We start from the raw sequence: 21,101 nt of genomic DNA, 5'->3' as shown, positions 1-21,101 counted from the left end.
AAAGATCACTATGACTTCACCATGAGGAATGCTGCAAATGCTGCTGTAGCCTTTGGACAGTTCACTAGGGTAGAGCGGCCAGTTTTAGTAGCTATGACCATTGCTGGCTTCTTGTTTTTTAAACAGGAATTAAGTGTACTTGAATCTGAAGAAAGCATGCACTCGATTAATCGAGTCTGCCGGAGCATACTAATCAGCGCACTCCAGCGGCCTCAGCGTCTCATGTAGTGTGTCCCCATGCTTCAAAATGGTGGTGCGGGCACCTTAACTAAAGCTCGAGCAACTTTAAAGTGCCTCTGCCGGCATTTTGAAGTGCAGGATGCTGAATGAATACGTGAAATGCTGCAGGTGCTTTAATTAGAGAGGCTCCATGGACCGCTCTAATTAAAGCACCTCTCCCAGCAACCCTGGAGCACATGTAAAGAAATCCAAAGAGACAAACCCAAAACTGACTGGGAAAACAATGTTTATGATGAGTTTTCTATAAAAACAGTGAAAGGAAGGCAAAAAATATAAATTAAGTTATACATGAAGCATACTTGATGGCATCCTCTGAAGAAAGAGATAGGCATGTTGGCTGGATTTATGAGTACACTAAATAGCACAAACAGTATCTTTGGTGTTTGCTTAGAACTTACTGATATACTGCAGGCATCTCCATCTCGCTCTGCTTGAATTTCCAAATTTCCTAGGTGCAAGATGGAAGCAATTATCCTAAAAATGGTCATCTGATGAGACTCCTTCACTCCTGAAAGAAATAATAGGTATCCAATTTTCACAACAAAACTTTGTGTGTTCCCCCCCTTAAAAGCATTTATATTGCTCGATTTCCTTCCTGGATGGATGATTTTAAAGACAATCAAAATGTTCTCAATAAACAGTCATCACTCAAACCAACAGCTGAGACTGAGAAAGTAGCTTCTTATAGGCACTGTTAAAACATTAAATAGTCACATCAAAGTAATTTTTATTCTAGATGAGTTAAATACCATTTTAGCCTTGCCCGAGAGCCAAGGAAATGCTCCATGATGATCATTTCAACTGGATTTCAATTCAGGTGACCTATGAAAATTGTACAGCACCTTCATTTATTTGCTTTCATAGCCCAAAAAGGGTGGGGGGGGGAAAACAACCTTTGCTTACCTATCTATGATGACTGCATTTCATGGTAAGATCCTACAAAAAGTTGGGGCACAAGTGGCAAGCTACATCAGTGAGAGCATACTAAGCAGTACTACCAGTATTAGAAGTGGTTACTGATGCTAATAAAGAGCACTCAAAACTGCCCCACTGCAGTCCTTTGGATTACTCATGCAAGAGAGTGCTCATAACTACAAGCAAGGATTGCACCATTTAGTGAGCCCATCACCTCTGCCAACTGCCCAGTTTGCAGAACAGTCCCCATTTCTACCTGCTGTTTCAAGTTGGAGGCATTCAAATAATAATGGGAACTCAAAACTGAATGCTCAGACTCGTGCTACAGCTGCTAGGGCAAGAACCTGGGAGCTGTATTTGTCACAGGTCTTCCATGGCTTGTTTTCACCTTGTTTCCTGGCAGGTTCTCGTTAGCTTTTCCCCGGCAGAAACAATCACTCACAAAAGTCTGAATACTGTTCCCCTGCCAAATCTCACACTTTGAATCCCAGAAGATTTCTGTTCCTTTTTTAATATTCACTGCTCATTCCCTCAATAAACTACAGCAAGCTCAGGACCTGCTCTGGGTGTCCCATCTAGCTTGATGTTACATCACCAGGGATTCTCTATCACCAGCAGCCACAGAAGAATTAATAAAACTTATGGTTAGTAAAAGTAATACTGCTCTGCATGTATGTGACACTTCTCCAGTGGACATAAATATAGACAGAGCAGGGGACCTGCAGAATGGCACAGGTTGTTCACACGATGCAGAGGGCCAGTGGGAGAAGGCAGAGTGGTGGTTTCAGGAAAAACTAACACATCCACAGACTAAGCTGGGAACAATGAAGAAATGAGGGAGTGAGATGACAAAGCCAGTGGAGGGAGTTAAAAGAAAGATGACATGATCAAATTGACAGGTGAGGAGGACGGCTTTAATGTCTGTTGCATGTGATGGATGGAGGCTGGTGGAAAACAAGTACTGTATTTGGGAAGAAGGTAGGGCAGACATGAACTTTATAGACTAACTAAATAAGCTCCCTCCCTCTCTATACATATACACATACACATACATGCATATACACATACATAGACAGGCAGACCTCTCAGCCAATCAGCAGCAAAGGGCAGGGGGGAGAGCCATCCTCTTGGCTGATCCCATATGTCCTGGCAGCCCCCGCAGCCCTGTGGACCGTACAGCTGGGCCACAACAGCCATGAGGACCACTGGCTTGCACTGGGTTTTTCAAATGGGCATTTCATTTTTAACAAGTTTTTCTTTCTTTCTCCCTGCAGTTTTCATGGACATTGCCCAACTTCATGATTTCTGCAAAACCTGCAACATCACAAATTGAGTAGGTCCCTACTTACAACGTGTATCTGTATCCTTTACTAACACTATCTGCTACATGTTTAGACCCCAGTTTCTACACGAGAGAAGGAAGCACCTATAAGTAATGATGCAAAGACACCTGGGATTTGTGCAAGTAACAATGTCCCCTTGCTGTTCCCATGTAGGGAGGAAAGGGTGTCAAATATGTAGCCACAGGCTGAATCCAGCCCACAGCCATGACTTCTGGCCTATAAGACTCCTGGAGAAGTCAAGAATCCTGTGGCAGAACAAGCAGCAGCATTAACTCCTGCACCTCCTTGACCTGATGCAGTGGTTCAGGAGGCCACAGTGATTAATGCCATCACTCACCCTGCCACTGGGGTGTACCAATGCTCCTGCTGGGACTGAAAGCCAGATGTTCCTGGCTAAAGGGTCTTGCCACTCTGTTCTGGGTCAGACTGATCACCATATTTGGGGTGAGGAAGGAATTTTACCCCATGGTCAGACTGGTACAGACCATGGGGGTTTTTGCCTTCTCTTGGTAGTGGGGGGCATGGTCCTTTACCTGGGATCTCACAAATATATATTAATAATCTTTTAGAGAAGCAGAACATTGGCTGCCGTGGTTCTCCTGCTTTACCTGCGCCAGGTTAGGGTGTTATGTGTTGCGTTGTGTTTGAGTTGATGGTAGTTTTACAAAGTTTACATTCTGGATCGTATGGGATGGTTTAGATGGGGATGATCCCGCCTCAGGCAAGGGGTTTGACTAGATGACTTCTGGAAGTCCCTTTCACTATTACTACTTTATGATTCAACAAATTTGCAAGTACAGAGTCCCTCTGAGGACTCATTTCAGTGGCAGCAGGGCTAGTGACAGTGGTGTTAACCCCCACAGCTCCCTGAACTGACATCGTTCCTCAGGCAGTTGTGGAGATTAATGTCATAGCTGCTTGCCTCGCTCCTGGAAATGGGCCCAGATCCCGTTCAAACTAATATCGTGACAAATTTGACCACTGGCAGCATGTGAACGGCTTCTACTGACTGCATCATGAATGGTGTAGGCAGCGAAGGATCCAACTTGGGCCCTTATTTCTTTTCTTCCAGCACTTGCCAATGACATTATGATGGTGCAGGAAGTGACAGTGATCCTGTGCCTGAATGGGAGTCATGTTAGAAAGTGAACAGAAATTTTTGTTCTGCCTTCCAAACGGACAAAAAGAGCACAAAAAAGAGCAAGTCATGGCTGATTTACAGACTCAAACTGAAACATGCTCTGTTGAGGGACTCTTCTACTTCTACCCCGTGTGAAAAAGCAAAATAATATAATACTTCTACATTTCATATCCAAAGAGTAAGGTAAATCCAACTTGGTAAAAAATAAAAATGATTACACCTCTGAGGCCCCCTCCACATGTATAGATAAAGACACAATGGGATCCAATACACGATTCACACAATCACACCTCCTGCCACGCCACATGTGCATGGCAGGTGGCACTATTCTGGGATCTGTGTACTAGATCCCATCATCCCTTACTGCCAGTCTGGGGGTGGCTGGGAGCCTGCACTGGCAAGAAGCAAGCTTTTGCAGCTGGGAGCCCCCTCAACTGACATGCTCCCAGCCATGGGGTCAACCCACACTCCCTGCAGCTGGAATATGGCTGCTGTGGCAAACTCCCTGCCCCAGATGCGTGAAACCCCCAGGGGGCTGGGACCTCATAGCCACACCCTGTGGCTGCCAGGACCCAGCTGGGTCCCAGCACTGGGAGGCACACTGTGCAGACCCAGCATCTGCAGCTGCTGGGGCTAAGAGGCACAGTGGTTGCACAACAAGCAGCCCCAGCTAGACAAGTTGCACCACTGTGGCTGGTAGCCCACAGCTGGTGGGGCTCCCAGCCACAGGGGAGACCCTGCTAGACATGCAAACTAAAGCTTGACAGCAACCACATATAAAGTCAGTACACATTTTCAAGCTCTAACTTTATAGCTGGTTGCAGCTTTTAATCATGTGATAGCTACTTGGCACATTAGCTGGTCTCAAGTTAATTGTGCAATTAACCAGTTAACTGTGTGATACCTGTAATGTGTAGAGGAGGCAACAGAACAATACCATCACATAAAGCTTATATGAAACTAAAAGCCTTTAAAAGAGACCATGTCACCTGAGTGTCCCACTGGGAAGCTGTCCAACGGGAGTCCTAAACACAAGTGCTTACCAAGTAGAGTGAAAGCATGCCTAGTTTTTTCAAAATCATCAGCATCATCCACCCCGTCGATAGATGTGTCGCCTCCCTGAGAAGTGTAGAAGAAGTCTTCAGCACACGCTAGGAACAAAGAAAACAGAAAGGACACATCAGCAAAGACGGTAGGCACATCACCTGCTGCTCAGCCGTTAGTTGTACATATGTTAAAACACTACCTTTGGAGTCATCCGCACTGTTTATATCTAGAAGGCAGATGGTCTTTAAATTAAGTTCTGCTCTGAAAAGTGACTATGTAAAAATAACTCATGCGAGCACAATCAGATCTGCTTGCTTCAGGGGTAAAAAAAAAAAACAACCACTTGGCTTATTACAGATACCTCTGCAGATTCAACAGAGCTAAGGGAAAGCGGGGTGGATTCTATTATCTCAGATCTCACGACGTGATTGTTCACTCCGGTCCAAACACTTACAGCTGGGCAAACTCCGTACCAGGTCACAAATAGGTCACTAAGGGCAGGATTGCAGTCTCCACAACAGCTTTATTGCTGGGGACAGTGCTCGAGAAGGAAACAACCCCCCATGACTTCAAAATCCCCAGTTGAGTTTTTATGTTTTGGGTGCATAACATCCATCAGTAATAACATCCAGATCCTATGTAGTGCTTTTTTCTCAAGATGCTTTGTAAAGAATGTTAATATGACTGCCTTTTTAGAGATGGGGAAACTGGCAGAGCCGTACCAAAAGTCACACCAGCTAATGGCCGAGCTGGAAACAGAAGGTCTGGGTTTTAAGTCACAGTTCAGTGCCTGACTCCATTGTCACCAACCACGATACAGAAATCTGACCCAGACATAGAACAACACGTTCCTGGTTTTCAAGGATTATTTTTCAGCCTGGAACCAGCCGTACTTTTATTCAAAATGTTGTATAACCTGGAACCACTAACAAAGATTTACTGTCTATTCATGAGAGGATACATCAAATTACACTGCCGAAACCTATGTATAACCTATATTTAAACTTTCTTATCTCCAATTAGCAAAAAATCTTTTGCCCATTTAACTAGTCATCTGATTAACTTTCCTTTGAGACACAGAGCCTTGCAATAAAGCTTTCTAACCAAAAAAAAAAAAAAAGGAAATTATTTTAAAAAGCTAAGTGAATATTCATGTCTTCCTTACCACCTAAACTGTGCCAAAAATTTAACAAACAATAACTCCAAAGCATAATTACTTCAACTAGAAGCTTTGAGGCCTACATAGATAGGCATAAATGATCCAGAGATTTGCCAAGCTCTTTGGGCAACTGGCCAGAATTTAACACAAACCCTGAACTGAATTTGGGGTTTGGTGGAAGCCATGTGAAAGGTGCTGGTTGTCAACTGAAAGCCATCCTATCTTCAGAAGTTTCATACTGAAGGCTTACATTGTTATAACTAGTGAAGGTAGTTTAAACTCAGATGCTCTAAAACAGTGGTGGCATGGGTGAATGGTGCCTCCCAAGTTTGGGGGGGGTCACCAGATCCCCAATTGGGGGGGGGGGTGCTCCCCCGTAGCCAGTCACTGAACATGGAACCACCAGCGGCAAAACCGGTGAAACCAGAAATGCACTTCCACCGGCACTTCTGGTTTCATAGCGGGCACTTCCAGGGGGTGCAGAGCCCATCTCAGGGGTCCACGTGCACCTGCATGGTGCACCCCCTACACATTACCAATGAGTGGCAGCCAACCTTTTTAACTGGTGTGCCGTAAGCCAAGCCCTGATGCTCCCAGAGTGCTGCTCTCATCCCTGCTCCCACCAGACATGTACCTGATAGATTTTACACCCCAGGGCACTGGAATGGAGGCAGGGGGTCCCAAACCTCCAGTTATGCACAGCAAGGTAAAAGGCATCATAGGTTAATGCTCCTCTAGCCCCACAACCATCAGTTTTATGTGGCAATGAGGATCCAAAGCCCTGAATTTGGCAGTGGCTGCAGGGCCAAGGAAGGGTTAACCTGGCTCTTGGCAGTGACACCTGACACCTCCTTTCCCAGAAGCATCCTTCTCCCCACATACCCTCACCACCACTTCCACTCCAGTGTCTCCTTTTACCGAGTGCCTAGTATTCACATGTTGCACACAGTGGCTGTCTATACCACTTGTGGCACATGTGCCACAGGCTGGCTACTCTGATCTAAAAGATAGTTCCTGTGCCATGTGAAAGTGTAGAGTTAAGTGGTTCCACTAGAAACACTAATCACAAAAAGTTCAGGTCTCACAGTTGGAGCTTGCAGGCGATGGCGTATCTTGAGCAGAGCTCAGCAGTAACTGAACACACTCCTGTATTCTTGCTCTGTACAAGAGATATGCAATAAAAACTCAGGGCACCAAAGACAGCAAATGTGTTGTTTATTTCTCAGAGCCAGGCTTTGTTGGAAAAATTTTAAAACTCAGCAAGAAATTCTTGGCCAGGTCATGTACTTAAATATTCTTAAAGGCTTCTGAGTAACAAGACTTCTGAAGTAAGTGCCTAGCTGGTTAGTTGGCAATTCCAGTTGTAAGTGTGATTAGAAGCACTTGCCATGTAATAATTTAAAACCTTTGACTCTTCATCCCCGTGGTTTATGATATCAAGTAGAAGGCAAGGTGGATTTGCACCTTACAGGTAGCGTGCGAGTCGCAAGCTTTTGAGGGCTGAAGCTCACTTCATTAGAATTGTAGCATCTCCATTTCTTCATAGCTTTACCCTGGGTATGTGGGTCAGCTGTACCTTTAAGTTGTGTGCACGGGCACCAGCATTTCTCAAGCACATATACAACAGAGATGCACAGGTTTCCCTAGCCACACAGGCAGTTCATTGTTAGATCACAGAAAATGAGTACTGGCAAATATGCAACAAAGTTATTTGATTGATCATCTGCCAGGTCTGCTTTGTTCCTTATGAGACACTGAGTTCAGTCTAACTTCCAACATCTGAAATAACTGAAAATATAATAACTCTTTCTAAGAAAGAGCTCCCAGTTTCACAAAGCTCACTAACCTGGACTAGTTTAATGCATGGTAAGGTGGCTCCTTAGATACTAACCCGTTAGAAATGCACTACCTCTTTCTATTAACTAGTTTAGGAAACAAACCAGCCCTAAATATTTCTTTAAGTCCACCCCATGATTAAGAAACAGAAGCATATAAACAGAGACCAGAAAGACTATTTCTTTTGGGGGGCCCTGGTGTGGGGAACGTCACTGAAAAAAATAATAGGTCAGCGCTTTGATCTCCCACTTCAGGTTATCACTGTTCCACAACAGCATCAAGGTTCCCAGGGCTCACAGACAGCCCAACCAGCAGGTCTGCATCCCAGCGAGGTTAGCTCTCCTACAGCATGGAAAAGAACATGGAGAGAAAGAGAGGTGGTACCATTCCAGAGAAGTGGGAAAATGCATTTCCTTTCGTCTTCCAGTCCTAACAGTACAACAACTACCCTTTGCACTTGTAAAGAACAGCACAAGCATGACGCAACCAATCCTCAGGAGACCAAGAAAAGAGGAACTAGTTCTCATTACCGGTAAGGAGATACATCACAGGTAAGGAAAACAGACCATGGTCTCACAGCAAAAGAGATGGCTTTTCACAGCATGATATCCATCTTGCTATAAAATCCCAGTCAAGCCAGGTACAACGTAGTTATTTAGCTAAATCCCATGTAAACGTATTAAGTATCGGTTCTGACTAGCTATACCAGGGGTGGGCAAAATGCAGCCTATGGGCTGGATGCAGCCCGCCAGGCCATTCTAACCGGCCCGTGGGGCCCCTAAAAAATTTAGAAAATTAATATTAATCTGCCCCCAGGCTGCCTGTCATGTGGCCCTCGATGCCTTGCCAAACTCAATAAGCAGCCCTCCGCCCAAAATAATTGCCCACCCCTGAGCTATACTGATGACAAAACGGTCTGTGCACTGGAGGGGCTAACTCAAGTCAGGTGTCCTGTTTCTAAAAAAAATAAAGGAAACATCACCGACACCCCCACCTTTTCTACAGTCAAGAGAAGCCAATGTCAGAGAAGTTGAGAAAACTGCTCAAGGCTGTGTATAAAACAAACCAGTCAGTAGCAAAGCTACACTCAACTTCAATGGCTTCGAACCTGGGAGGCTGCAGCGCTGCTCCCCGACTCCCATAGACACTGTGCTGCCCAAACACCTCCTATTCAGCTTGATTTCATGCCAATGCCCCACATGTGCATAAGGAGGCACTGCTGTGACACAGATTAAATGTCACTCACTGCTTCCCTTTTCCAACGGGAAATTTTGAAACATCTGATACGCTATAAAGCCGAGAGAGCCGCGTTCAGGAGACAAATTTGAGAGAGAATCTTAAAAAAAAAAGTCGGAATATTAAAATTTAAGCTCTAGAAACTTTGTCAGGCAAGAAGCATTCCCGATGGATCTTAAAATATGCCATCTCATATTAAACACTGAAACAAGCCAGGGAGACAGCTGGTGTCACCCCCCCCCCCCCCCCAATAAATCTTTAAAGCAGAACCAATCCAGGAAGGTTTCCCCTCCAGTGAAATACCTTGTAGGCTAACCTGGTAGCCACACTAGCCAATAGGAGGCTGCTCTTTCCATTAAGCATTGTCCCTTTAGACATCAAATTGAAAGCCCCCGTCACAACAGCGTAAGGAAGCCTTCCCTGATCTGCCAGGGGACAGAAAATCTTTCGGCTTTTAGTGCTGCCTGACGTTACACACAGACACTGTGTTCTTTGCGATCATTGTTTAGAAGGAATTTTAAAATTTCTATTGATTTACATATGTTCCCTGTAAAGCAAGTGTCAGCAATCCAGCCTGGTAATCAGTCATCTTCTTGCTTCGCCCTGGGCTCATTTATTACTGAAAATAGCAGGCATTATTTAGCACTGCGCATTTTAAAACCAAAGCATGCGCCCTGATTGGCACAAAGTCCTCCAACACACAACTATTATATCAGCACTTCTCTTGGATGGATGGGGTCTATTGTTTGTTTCATGCCTGGGAGTCTTCTCAGCGCCTTGGCTCACCCAGGATAAGCAGGAGGCATCTGTGGGCGAGAGCACATTTTGACATCAGAAGTCCCACATGGTTTATGCTCTGTCAGACTGCCAGATCACCAGTGAAACCACAGCAGTTGGCTCTTCACAATGGGTGTTGAAGCCTTAGCCTTGCTTAGCAGAGTACAGAGGTAGTCAGATGGATTAGTCTGAAGTCAAACAGAAGGCAGGGTGGGGCAGGGCAGCATCTTACAGACTAATTTGTTCAGAAAGGCATAAGCTTTCATAGGCAACAACCTGTTTTGTCAGATGCTACGAGTGAATTCGCAGAGTAGTACGTCCGTTCATAGCAGAAGCAGGCTGGTGCCTACAAAAGCTCACGCCTTTCTGAACAAATCAGACTGTAATATGCCACCCTGCCGTGCCCTCTGCTTGACAGAACAAAAAGGTGGCAAAAAAGAACCTTTAGGCTAGGGACAGACATTACACATAAACCAGTTTAAGTGACCAGAAACTGGTTTAAACATGTAACAGAACAGATGTTCAGTGCACATAAACCAGCATGAAAGTGACTGAAACCGGTTTGATCTAAAACCTGGTTAAATGTAGTATCAGACTTAACTGACCACATGCTGGCTATGGTCCCTGCTGTGGCAGACGGGACAAAGGCAGAATCAACAGGTAGCTGGTAATGTTCCTCTGTTTTCTTAATGGGGTGATGAACACATCAATTCCCTGCTGGGCTGATGGGGGGGGGGAGGGGGGGGGGACAGGACAAGGGACACGACTCCTTCCTAAATCAGAACCTCCTGCCAGGGCCTGGCCACGTCCCCCTCAGCTCAGCACTGAGGAAGGGGAGGGAGGGTTGCTGTAGCACCCCCCAGCTTCTACCCTGAGCCACTGCAGGCATGTGCCTGCATTTTTTTCAATCCAGAGGGGGTGTCTGTGCAGTTGCAAACTGGTTTAGCCTAGCCAGGTTAGACTAACCTGCAAAGATTGAATCAATTCAGGCTCAAACTTTCTGAACGTCTGTCCCTAGCCTCAAAGTGTTTCCAAGGTCTTGCTAACGAGAACGGCAAATGAATCGATGTTCTGGACAAACTACAATCAACCTCCCCGATGCCACTGTGGATCAAGGCTCATGTTTCATTTTGCATACAGTAAAAAGGCACTATTCTGGTCGTTTCACATAAGAGAGGGTAAAACAAGAGCCTAGATCAGCTCAGCACACACACAAAAAAATTCTGCTAGAAGCTTTGAGAAAAGCTAGTTTTAGTCTCTCCTTTTCTATCTTGCAATGACAATACATTGCAAGTGTTCTACAAAGGAGTGCTCCAACTATCTGCTGTAACATGCAAAACTACAATGTGTTGCAAGACAAGGGAGCTCAAAGCAAACGCATCAAACAGACGACTAGAAGCAGGGATGTCCTAATTTCGATTTCCATTTCTCAGAATGATGAACTTCAATGAATAATGGATGCTGTACGCCAATATTGCTTTATGATCACTGTCGCACTGTGGCTCACAGCTCTGCCATACAAAACGAGAAAATAGGATCACTGCTGCTTCACAGATGAGCAATCTGAGGCTCAAAAGAGTTAACCAACATGCCACAGATGAGGAATTTGATGTTCAAGAAGTTAAGCAACATGCTGAAGCCACAGAGCAGGTCAGCATCAGAGCATAAGACTTAAATTCATAGGTTCAGATCCCTCCCATAAATCTGCCTCTCACAGCAAATCAGTTAACCTTTCTGAACCTGTTTCTACCATTCTACAAACTACATAAAGCAAAAAATCTCCATTATACAGCTGACCTCAGCATACCTTTTCTAGATTTCTTCATAATTCAGAAGTAGACATTTTTTGACAAATGCCAGCTTTTCAAATATTCATCCACCCAAGGGGCAGAAATAATGCAGCATTAAATTATGGCCAGTGGGGAACAACTTTTGAACAAATGTAGCCCAATCTTCAGAAAAGACTGAAGCTGCACATGGATTTTTTTTAACCTCTCCCTCATTTCTCATTACAAACAATATTTCAGCAGCAATTCAGAGCCCAAAGAAAGCTGCTATTGTCAGAAATGGGTGAAAACTGAAAGCCTGACACCTCAAGCTTCAGGTCCCCGACAAGAATCCAGGATACAGAAAATCATAAAGCGGGGGGGGGGGGGAAAGGGTGGAGGAAGGAAGGGAGAGAAGGGAGGCAGTTCTCTTGAGTTACCAGCTCAGTATACTCATAGTATATTGACTCACACGCTGGCAAAAAACACTCCATCTTTGGTTTCACCACAAAAAAAAACACCTAAAAAAGCAGAAGTTAGTAACATTCTAGCACATAAGGTGAGTTTTACTTCAGTAGACATTAGACAGTCCAGCTGAAGCATAAACTTGCATCTAGCCTTCCCGTTAGCTGGCTGCTGAAGCTCCTGCCCTGGAATGCTAGAGACTGCACCCCTTTACTTGTGTCTGGACATATGCCTTTTACTTGCGTCTCGCATGTAAAAGGCGCACCCAAAATTTACCAGCAACTGTTGAGACAAACTGACAAGCGCAGTTATAACATTTTGACATTACCCATGGGTTAGTTACCCCTGCGTGTTAAGGTTAGTAAGCCAAACTGCATTTCTAATTATTTGTATACAAGGATAAAAAACAAAATGTTGAGCTTGAAAAGTTGTAAAAGTCCTTAAGTTTCTTGTAGCCTGTGAGCTTTGAGATCAAAGTTGGTATTACAGAAAACTTCTCCTCTAAGGAGCCCATAGCGGACCGTTGCACCAATATCTTTCCAACACTACTCATGTGGACATGCAGCCATATAGGTATAAAGCAACAGCATTTCTCCCAGGAGAAAGCCTTTAGTCCTGGGATCTTATTGTGCGGGCCGGAGGCGAGCCAGGCCCGTCTTTGCGCACGCAGGCTGTGGCCAGCAGCCCGGGCACGTGGGGTCGGAGAAGACCGGGGGCGAACCAGAATTAGTCATGGACGCGTAGTGGTTGATTTAAGATTATTTTACTTACACCGAAGATGGTCGCGGTGCAGGCAGGAAAACTTGCTTAAGTTGCAGTTACAGATAGAAAAGATGAGAGGCGGACTAGAGTTCCTTCCCGTGAACACTTTTCTAGCCTATCCGGTTGGAGGCTCTAAACCGCAAGCCCGTCGCGCCAACCAAAGAAAGTACTCGAGATAAAGAGCTCTGAATAGACTCACACGAAGTTTGTTAGGCTCCGTGGATCCTTTTGCACGCAGGGAAAGGGATATGTCGAGGATTGCGCTCGGCGACCGGGAGAGGCGAGAGGCTGATCAGACCCCTGTAGCCTGCTTGAAACGCGCTGGGTCCGAGAGGATCCGCAGCGCTTAGAGATCTTCACACAGCGTGAAGTCTCCTCCTCCTGGTGTTCGTGGAGTCCTCCAACTTGGGCGGAAACCACTCAAGCTTTTTATATGGCTAGCAAACCAATCACTAGCTGCCACGTATGAATAATTTAGCACAAGTCAATAATGGGGCTCAAATTTTAATATGAATGGTGGGAACTCTTTGCAACGAGCATTTCTCCTCTGCAGCAGAGAAATGCACCCTGCAAAGAAAGCTACAAATTTGGTGGGAATTCTCCTTTGCACCGGGGTTCTCCTCTGCTGCAGAAAACTCCACCGTGCAAAGAAGCTGCAATTTAGCAGGAACAATTTAGCAGTGCCGAAGCACACGCAAACAAAAATCACAACTTTGGGTTGTGACACTTATATAGGTACCCGTCCACTGTCCAGCTTTAAGTATGTGTGAAAGACACAAGAAAGTGTGCTAACCCTTGTCCCCCTTCCCCCAAAGGGCAACAGTATGTATATCTAAATTAACCATGAGTTATTTAAGTTAATTGCCAGTCATTCCAGGAACAAAAACTTGCCAGGCTGCAGGTTCTCCCTTGTTACCAAGTGGCCAAGGAACAGCAATGCAGCTTGGAAGGGCTGCATGTGTAAAGGGCTGTGCTGCTCCTCTTTTGTCCCAGATTTCAACTCTGATTCATCAAGATTGTCTCAAATGAGACATGTTTACAGCCTGAGTCAAGATCTTCTGGAAGCAATGAAAGAGGACTCTGACCATAGGAGTTTCACGCAAATGAGACTGACACTGAAGCACGGTCAATAACCCCAATTCCTGAAGCATACAGGCTCTTCTATACAGCATTAGGCTTGCAGCCTATAAAGTTAAGAAGGGCTTTTCCTGCTTCGACTTAAGTTCATTGAGTCCCTACTGAACGGCACAGAAACAAAAATGAAAAGAAACTGTGCCAGAAAGTGCATTTGTACTTGCTGTCAGTCTTGGGCCTAAGTGACTCATTTTTCATCCTACAGTAAAAGACATGGGGTTTTATTATTCTCTTTCCTTCTCAGTACATCTGAAGGTGGGCGTCAAATAACCACATGCCCAAATATGGCTCAATCTGAAATTAATATTAGGCCAGTTCATGCTGCACAAAATATACTTTCACCACTCTAAATACTCTTTGCATCTTCAGGCTCGTTGTTTGCATTCTACAAACATTATTTGCATACAGCACAGAGGTCTTGAATAAATAAGACACAAAGCACTGAAAGAAAACAGTCTCGTTCTTTAGCACACCAAGCTGCTAGTGCCTGTGGCAAGATGCTCTCTTAACAGTTGTGAAGTAAAAAATACGCATTGTGCAAAAAATGTATTCCTAATTACCAAACACATTTTTGAGCTTTAAGCCTGGCAGGCTACCATTTTGCTGTGAAACTTCATTTCTTATAGCTACTCATAATGTTTAGTGATCAGTTATCTATATCAATACTTGGCATTTATACAGAGCTTTTTATCCAAACCATCACTCCTAAGTGATTTACTCACCAAGTCAACTAACCAAGTTGTCCCCCTGCTTCACCTGTGCCATGTTCAGGTTCTGCAACTCATGGCTGTGTGCGTCAGATTGACTGTGTAGTTTTGCTAGTACGTTAGACAAGGATTTATATAGGATGGTTTGGATAGGGATGATCCTGCCTCAGGCGGTCAGCTACCTTGTAAGGATGCAGGCTGGACTGAGCCAGTGTAGGTCAAAGGTAGGTTGGTTGGTGCAAGAGTGGGTACTAGAACCCAGCTACCTCTGCCACTTTTTCCTGCTGCTATTGGTTTTCCCTGCAGCTGCCGCTTCTCCCTAAACTAACAGGGTGAAGTGCGCGATACCAACACAGTGAAAGCATCTGCCACTGCTGCTTTTTCCTGTACTGGAGAATGCAAAGAGGCTGCTGCCAATCACCTCCCTCACCCTCCCACACACTCAACGCAATGGAAGCCCCAGATTTGCGGACTAGATCAAAATACTTTGCAGGTTGCTGGTTGCCAGCCCTTGGACTAGATGACCTCCAGAGGTCCCTTTCTGCCCAATTTTTCTATGATTCCATGAAAACTGCAGGCAGAAGATCCAACTTCCATTCCTCTCTTACCTCTAGAAAGAACTCTCTACGTATAGCTCCTATGTCTCTACGCTGCCTTGTCCATGAGCAGATGAATTTACATAATTCAGGGGCAGTTTTTCAGTGCTAGCTTCCCTTTATAGCCAAGAACAAATGATCAAGCCCCAGGCAGTTACATGCACATTTCTGCTCCTCTAAATAATTGTGACACCAAGTCCTACATTTTGCTTTTTTTTTTTTTTAATTTTAAAGATAGTGATTTTGAATCTTCTTTTCTTCTCCCACCCATCAAGTTAATTCTCTGATATCTAAACAGTTAGGTTTGTGGCAGCAATTAACTGCTTGCACCAATTTAAAACGCACTGGAGGGCAACATTGTATCCAAGAAAGGGATCAGATCCTTCCCCCTTTTTTCAGATACATGTTTATTATTTTAAATATCAGAATTATAAATCACACAGCACTAAACAGACTGCTTTAAAAGCTAGAGATCAACCAGCATCCATGGTGCTCATGTCACAGACACTGTCATTTTCAGTAAGCAGCTGCTATAGAAAATAGAGTGTATTTGGTTTCTCCATGAATAACCTCAAAATACTGGGTTTTTGTTTGTTCCAGTTTTGAGTAACACTGTTCAGAAGTGAGCCTGATGTCAGCCACAGCAGCGCATAACCCCTTTCACATATTTTTGCAACAAGGCGCAGTCTCAAAAGCTGCAACAGCAGAGCTGATGCAGACTGAGATTTAATCTGAGGTGTGCTGTTTTATCTACTGAGGCTATATGGACCCAATATGCACATTCCCTATGAAAACAGGCCTTCCAGCCTTCTTTCCCGTTACACCTTTTTGATAAGATTTTAAGTGCTATGCTTGGCTCACAGAACTGAAGCCATGCAAAGGAGGACGACAGCATTTCTAGCAGTGATCTTCATTCTTGCTGCCATATCCAGGCTGCAGGTGGCTCAGAGAACCCAGTGTACTGCTGAAGTAGCTTACTTACTTAGGGAAAGGTCTTTAAATTCTGGAAGACTGGCAGAGGCACACAGCTGATAGAAGATATGGTAGTTTCGTTCATCTTCTGCCTGAGAAACAAAACATTGAGTCATATTAGAGTTAAAGACTTAAGGACATTCAGCAGCCCTCCTTTTCTCTCCTTACTGCCAGCAGGGATGTCCACGTTACTGTCCAAACCCAAAAAGGTACGTAACTGCCCCCATAACTCTGTGTCACAGTTAAGGGAGCCATGCTAATCACAACAGCTGCTTGAGGGTCAGAATTAAGCAACACACACGTCCTGTAGGGGCTGAGGATATCCTTCTCATGAGCATAGTTTTTGGGAGATCTTACAAAAGGAATAATTTATTTCATGGAATCTGAATGTAAAAAAAGTGAGGTCACAGGTCAAGAAAGAGGGAACTGTTATTTTAATAACACGGAGTTAGTTGTTTGAGACCCCCAGGAGATCAGAAACCTGGGTATTTATATTGTTGAGCCACTGCTAGCTGCAGTTCTGGTAAATGAAAGTAATGGAATCGCAGAGAGATATCAACCTACCCGCCGACCTCCACCCCACTCAAAAGATTTTTAATTACGTTTTCCAAAATGCACAAGTGTGCCGTTTTACACTGGTACTCCACTCCTATTATACCTCTGCTGAGCATGTGCATTTTTATATTTTCTGCTCTACAAACTGTACAAGTCATTTTACTTTCCCAAATATATTAGGGATGTTTTTTTAAGTTTAAACTTTCTTTGAATTCTGTGATTTTTGCCAACTACAAAATTCTAATTAAGTCTATCTTCAATTTAGCTCGTTATTTTATTTAGTTTAGAAGCACTTAAGCACCAAAATATATCTGAATTTATTTTAAACTCTTTCTGCTTCTGCATTTGCAATTCATTCATTTCATTCTTTTGATTGAAAAAAATTACAGAAAATGATAAATAAGGTTTAGGTACCTTAAGGGCTATTGCAATTATAACCAAAGTGCAAAACAAACAGCAGGTTTCACTAGCTGTATACAGAAGTACAGCTGGGTAGAGAAGTAGGGCAAAATCTTTTCAAACACCTTTATAAGCAAAAGCAGAAATACAAAGCCACCTCTGAAAGTCAGAGCCACTAGCACAGCCTGACAGGCTGGAGCAGGGAGGGATGTTTTCTCAGGTAAAAGGCAAGGAAGTAAGAGTAGGTGGGGTGGATTACTTTGTATTTTGGGGCAGGCTGTTTTGCTATACTAATCTCATTATAGAAACAGAATAGAGAGTTTTAAGTTACTTTGGCTTTTATTGTAAGGCACCCTGAGACTTTTGAGGGAAGGGCAACATATAAATAAAGTAGTAGTAAAATGTGTAGCATCACAGCAAAAACAAGTTGTTCCAAGTTTCAGCTGAAGTGTAGACTGAAAGCGAGATACTTTCTGAACCCGGCACAGCAACCCCGTGAAAAATGTGCATCACAGAAGTCCAGCTCTCCACCAACCTTCTCGCTCACATAGCTTGCACAAGTTTAAGAGGTTTTTGCTTTTCCAGTACTTCTCCTTAAAGTTAGGTAAAAATTCCAGCTGCTTTTGAGATGCTGGATTGCAATAGGTAGGGAGTATGGGAAATGACTTCCTGGGCCCAAACATCCCTGAATGCACCGTTTAGAGAACTGGGCCTTGGTAACGCATGAGCAGTCACTGTGCCCTGCCGCTCCCACCTTCCACCAGATTCACAGATCACCATTAGTAGCACGTGCAAGCCTGTGCACATGGAGCAGTGGAATAAATGAGAAACACATAGAATAATGACACAAAGTCAGAAGTCACCATCCAGTCATTCAGTGCTAGGGGCACCAGTACAACTCACACTTCCAAGAATGAGCTCTCCAGGGGAAGGTCAGGGATTCTTTAGGTTGACCTGGAATGTCAAGACATACAAAAGGGGCTCTCGGCGCTAGAGAAATATCATCAGTTCCAGGATTTCAGTTAAAACTATGGCATCTCAACCTAAAATTTTTTAAATTTTGTTCATTTGCATTATGTATCCTAAGGGTCAGTTGTTTTGGGGTTCACTAACTTTTGCTCTTTAAGACTTCTATCACAGGGGCAGGCAAAGTCTGGCCCATGGGCTGGACCCAGCTGTCAGTGGACTCCATTTCCCAACAGCCCCTGCCTGCACAGCTGGGGTTGGTTTCCCTGAAGACCCCAGCAGCAACCACGCTGTGATAACCAGAGGGGCTGAGGTTTCCATGGCCCCAGCAGCGCTGGCAGGCAGCAGCAGCACCAGCCTTTTTCTGGTGAAGGGGCTGACAGTCTGTGCTGCAGGGGCAGGAGCGGGGCAGGCTCAGCTGCTCCCACCTGCATGGGGTAGGCAGAAGCAGCACCACTGGGAGGGGTGGCTATGGAGGGCTATGAGAAATTTTGGGGTGGCTGTAGCCCCCCTCAAGCCTCACCCTTACCACCACCCCTGCTGGCAGGGCAGGGAGCTGGTCCAGAGCCAGGATGGGATCTTGCAGTGGTGATAGCATGGTCTAGAGCTGGGGCAGAGCCGCGATCTGCAGCCTGCATGCCTCCAGGCAGGGACGTGCAGGCAGTGGATTGGAGCTCTGCCCCAGCTCTGAAACACACTGTCACCATTGCAAGGAGACGGAGTAGAGCCACGATTCACTGCCTACACATCCCTGCCTGGGGCATGCAGGCAGCAGGTCATGGCTCTGACCCAGTTCCAGACCACACTATCACCGCTGCAAGATCCCAGCTCTGCTCTAGAGCAGCTCCACACCCTGCCATGCACCCTGCCAGTGCTGCAGGGGCTGGTCTCCATGGAAACCCCAGCCTAACTATCACAGTGTGCCTGCTGCTGGGGTCTCCATGGAATCTGGCCCCAGCCGTACAAGCAGGGGCTTCTGGGAAATGGAATCCGCCGGCTGGATCCACGATTTGCCCTCCCCCCATTCTATCAGCAGCAGAGGTTGAGGCAAACAGAGACAAGGTTATTAATGGGACGGGTACATTTACGTATAGAAACACGTGATGATTCTGGCTGCAATAGCAAGACTAAAACTGATGGCCCAGAAGATGCTTTCCAGTGCTATATCATTCTTCCAGAGGTCTCTGGACAAAGCATGGTAAAAGAAAAACCAAAAACACAAAAAACAAACAACACGGAAAAAACGTATCAACTTCGAATGGTCCATGGCCCAGCAAATTTCATCTGTACAATTAAAAAAATATAAATATCCTTAAGAAATACTAAATACTTTAAACCTTTAGAAAAATAAAAGGAAGATGGATTTAATCTTTTTCCTGACATCCTGTCAGTTTTCTAAAGGTTGTCATCGAAGGCAAGAAGTACCAAAAACACAAATGTTCATTAAAAAATAATAAAATCCAGAGTTCAAAAGAAAGTGTTGCATAACTAACCTGGAACACAACTCTCGACTTTTCCAGGAGATACGTCCTCATATTGGCACCAATTATATGGTATCTCTTATCAAAGCCAATCTGAATGTATTTCCCAAAACGACTGCTATTATCATTCCTGGTGGTTTTAGCATTTCCAATTGCCTGTATGAAAGGGAATAAAACATTAAGAACAACATTCTTTTTTGTTAGTAAATTTGCACATTAATTTCTCTGGAAAACTGCTGTCAATAAATAAATCGCTCTTACATAAGTCAAGCAGGGCTATAAGAAAGCAGTTCCCAGATGGAGTTAGAGATCAGCCACCTTATGGACAGAGCTGCAGTTTCATCTTTGAAACGATACGAGTTTACTGTTTGAAAGTTGTTTTTTAGTTTCAAGTACTTTTACTGTAGAAAATTCTGAAAAAACTCAATATGATGTCACTTATTCTCCAATTACTGCGAATATCCGCATTCCATGCCCGTAGCAACTCTCACGGCCTGGCCTTTGAAACCTTCTCAACCCTTCACTCACCTGCTTGTATGCCCATTGGTTTCACAGAACCACCTTTGTAGCTTCAAGGTGCTTAGGTTGGGATTTTGAAAGGGACCACAGTGAGTTGGACACCGAATCCCATTGATTCCCATGGATTAAAAGTCATCATTAGCACATCACAGGAAACAAAACAATTGTTTGTAAGGAAGAACAAACCTGCTTAGCTAAAGACAGCTGAGGATAATGGAATCTTTTGAATCAATAGCATTTTAGTGAACCCCCCCCACTGCACAAAGGTTATTCTTCACATACCACCCACACCCATCATTATGGCAAAGGACAACATCTAGCTACTTTTCATTCTGGCCCGATGGGGGGCGGATCTAGAGTTCTTATAATCCCCAAAGCAGATACAACCACAGTACTTGGTTCCCCCCCCAACCCAACAGTGAACATCTGTTGGGTTGGGGCTGGGGGAGGCTTCCTGTAAATCATGGCGCTTTCTGGAAAGCACCATAAGTTACAGCAGGGAGCTGCGCATCTGTTAGCACCGTTAGAGTAGTAACCACAAAATGTCTTTGGAGATTCATACTTTCATAGTTGTTAGAGGCTGAAAGGGACCTTGCAGATAATCAGGTCCAGCCCCCCCTGCACTGCACTTGGGCAGGAAAGACTGCTGGGATCAGATGACCCCAGCAAGATGGGCATCAAGATGCTTTGGGACAAGGAAGAGAGAAAAACCTCTCCCCTTCACTGACCCATCAGTCCCCAGATCCATCTAAAGCCCCTCATGCTGCAGACTCAGCTTGAGGATTTAAGCTATTAGAAACAGTTTACTAATTCTAGCATCTCATCAGAGCTCTTAATTAAAAATCTGTCATTAAAACAAATCCCCCAGGGAACACTAGCTTCAGGCAATGTCACATAATATCCCCATTACAGGCAGTTGAACTCAATCGGTTGGAATGGAGAAATGATTACAGGGTCGATATTAATGGATCTTCTGGAGAACTCTGGTTTGAAATAGGGATTGGGGGGCAGGGGGGGAAGAGGAGGCAGGGAAGGAGGCATGATGGGACCCAAATAAAAAAACATATCTAACAAAAAATCACCCT

General features: G+C 44.6%; 1 protein-coding gene across 1 annotated transcript in view; it reads right to left on the bottom strand.

Moving 5' to 3' along the window:
• The window catches only part of MYO5B (myosin VB), a 404,810-nt gene that overhangs the window by 181,234 nt on the left and 202,475 nt on the right, over positions 1 to 21,101 (bottom strand). Inside the window, exons 6-9 of the mRNA XM_014593958.3 lie at positions 19,510 to 19,653; positions 16,107 to 16,188; positions 4,683 to 4,790; positions 639 to 748 (exon numbers count right to left, since the gene is read on the bottom strand). Coding sequence (XP_014449444.1) covers positions 639 to 748; positions 4,683 to 4,790; positions 16,107 to 16,188; positions 19,510 to 19,653 — 444 coding nt within the window. The remainder of the gene's footprint in view (positions 1 to 638; positions 749 to 4,682; positions 4,791 to 16,106; positions 16,189 to 19,509; positions 19,654 to 21,101) is intronic.

The sequence above is a fragment of the Alligator mississippiensis genome, chromosome 3, assembly GCF_030867095.1.
Source record: "Alligator mississippiensis isolate rAllMis1 chromosome 3, rAllMis1, whole genome shotgun sequence".
NCBI lineage: Eukaryota > Metazoa > Chordata > Crocodylia > Alligatoridae > Alligator > Alligator mississippiensis.
Note: the sequence above shows the minus strand (reverse complement) of the source record. Positions and strands in the feature narration are given on the sequence as shown.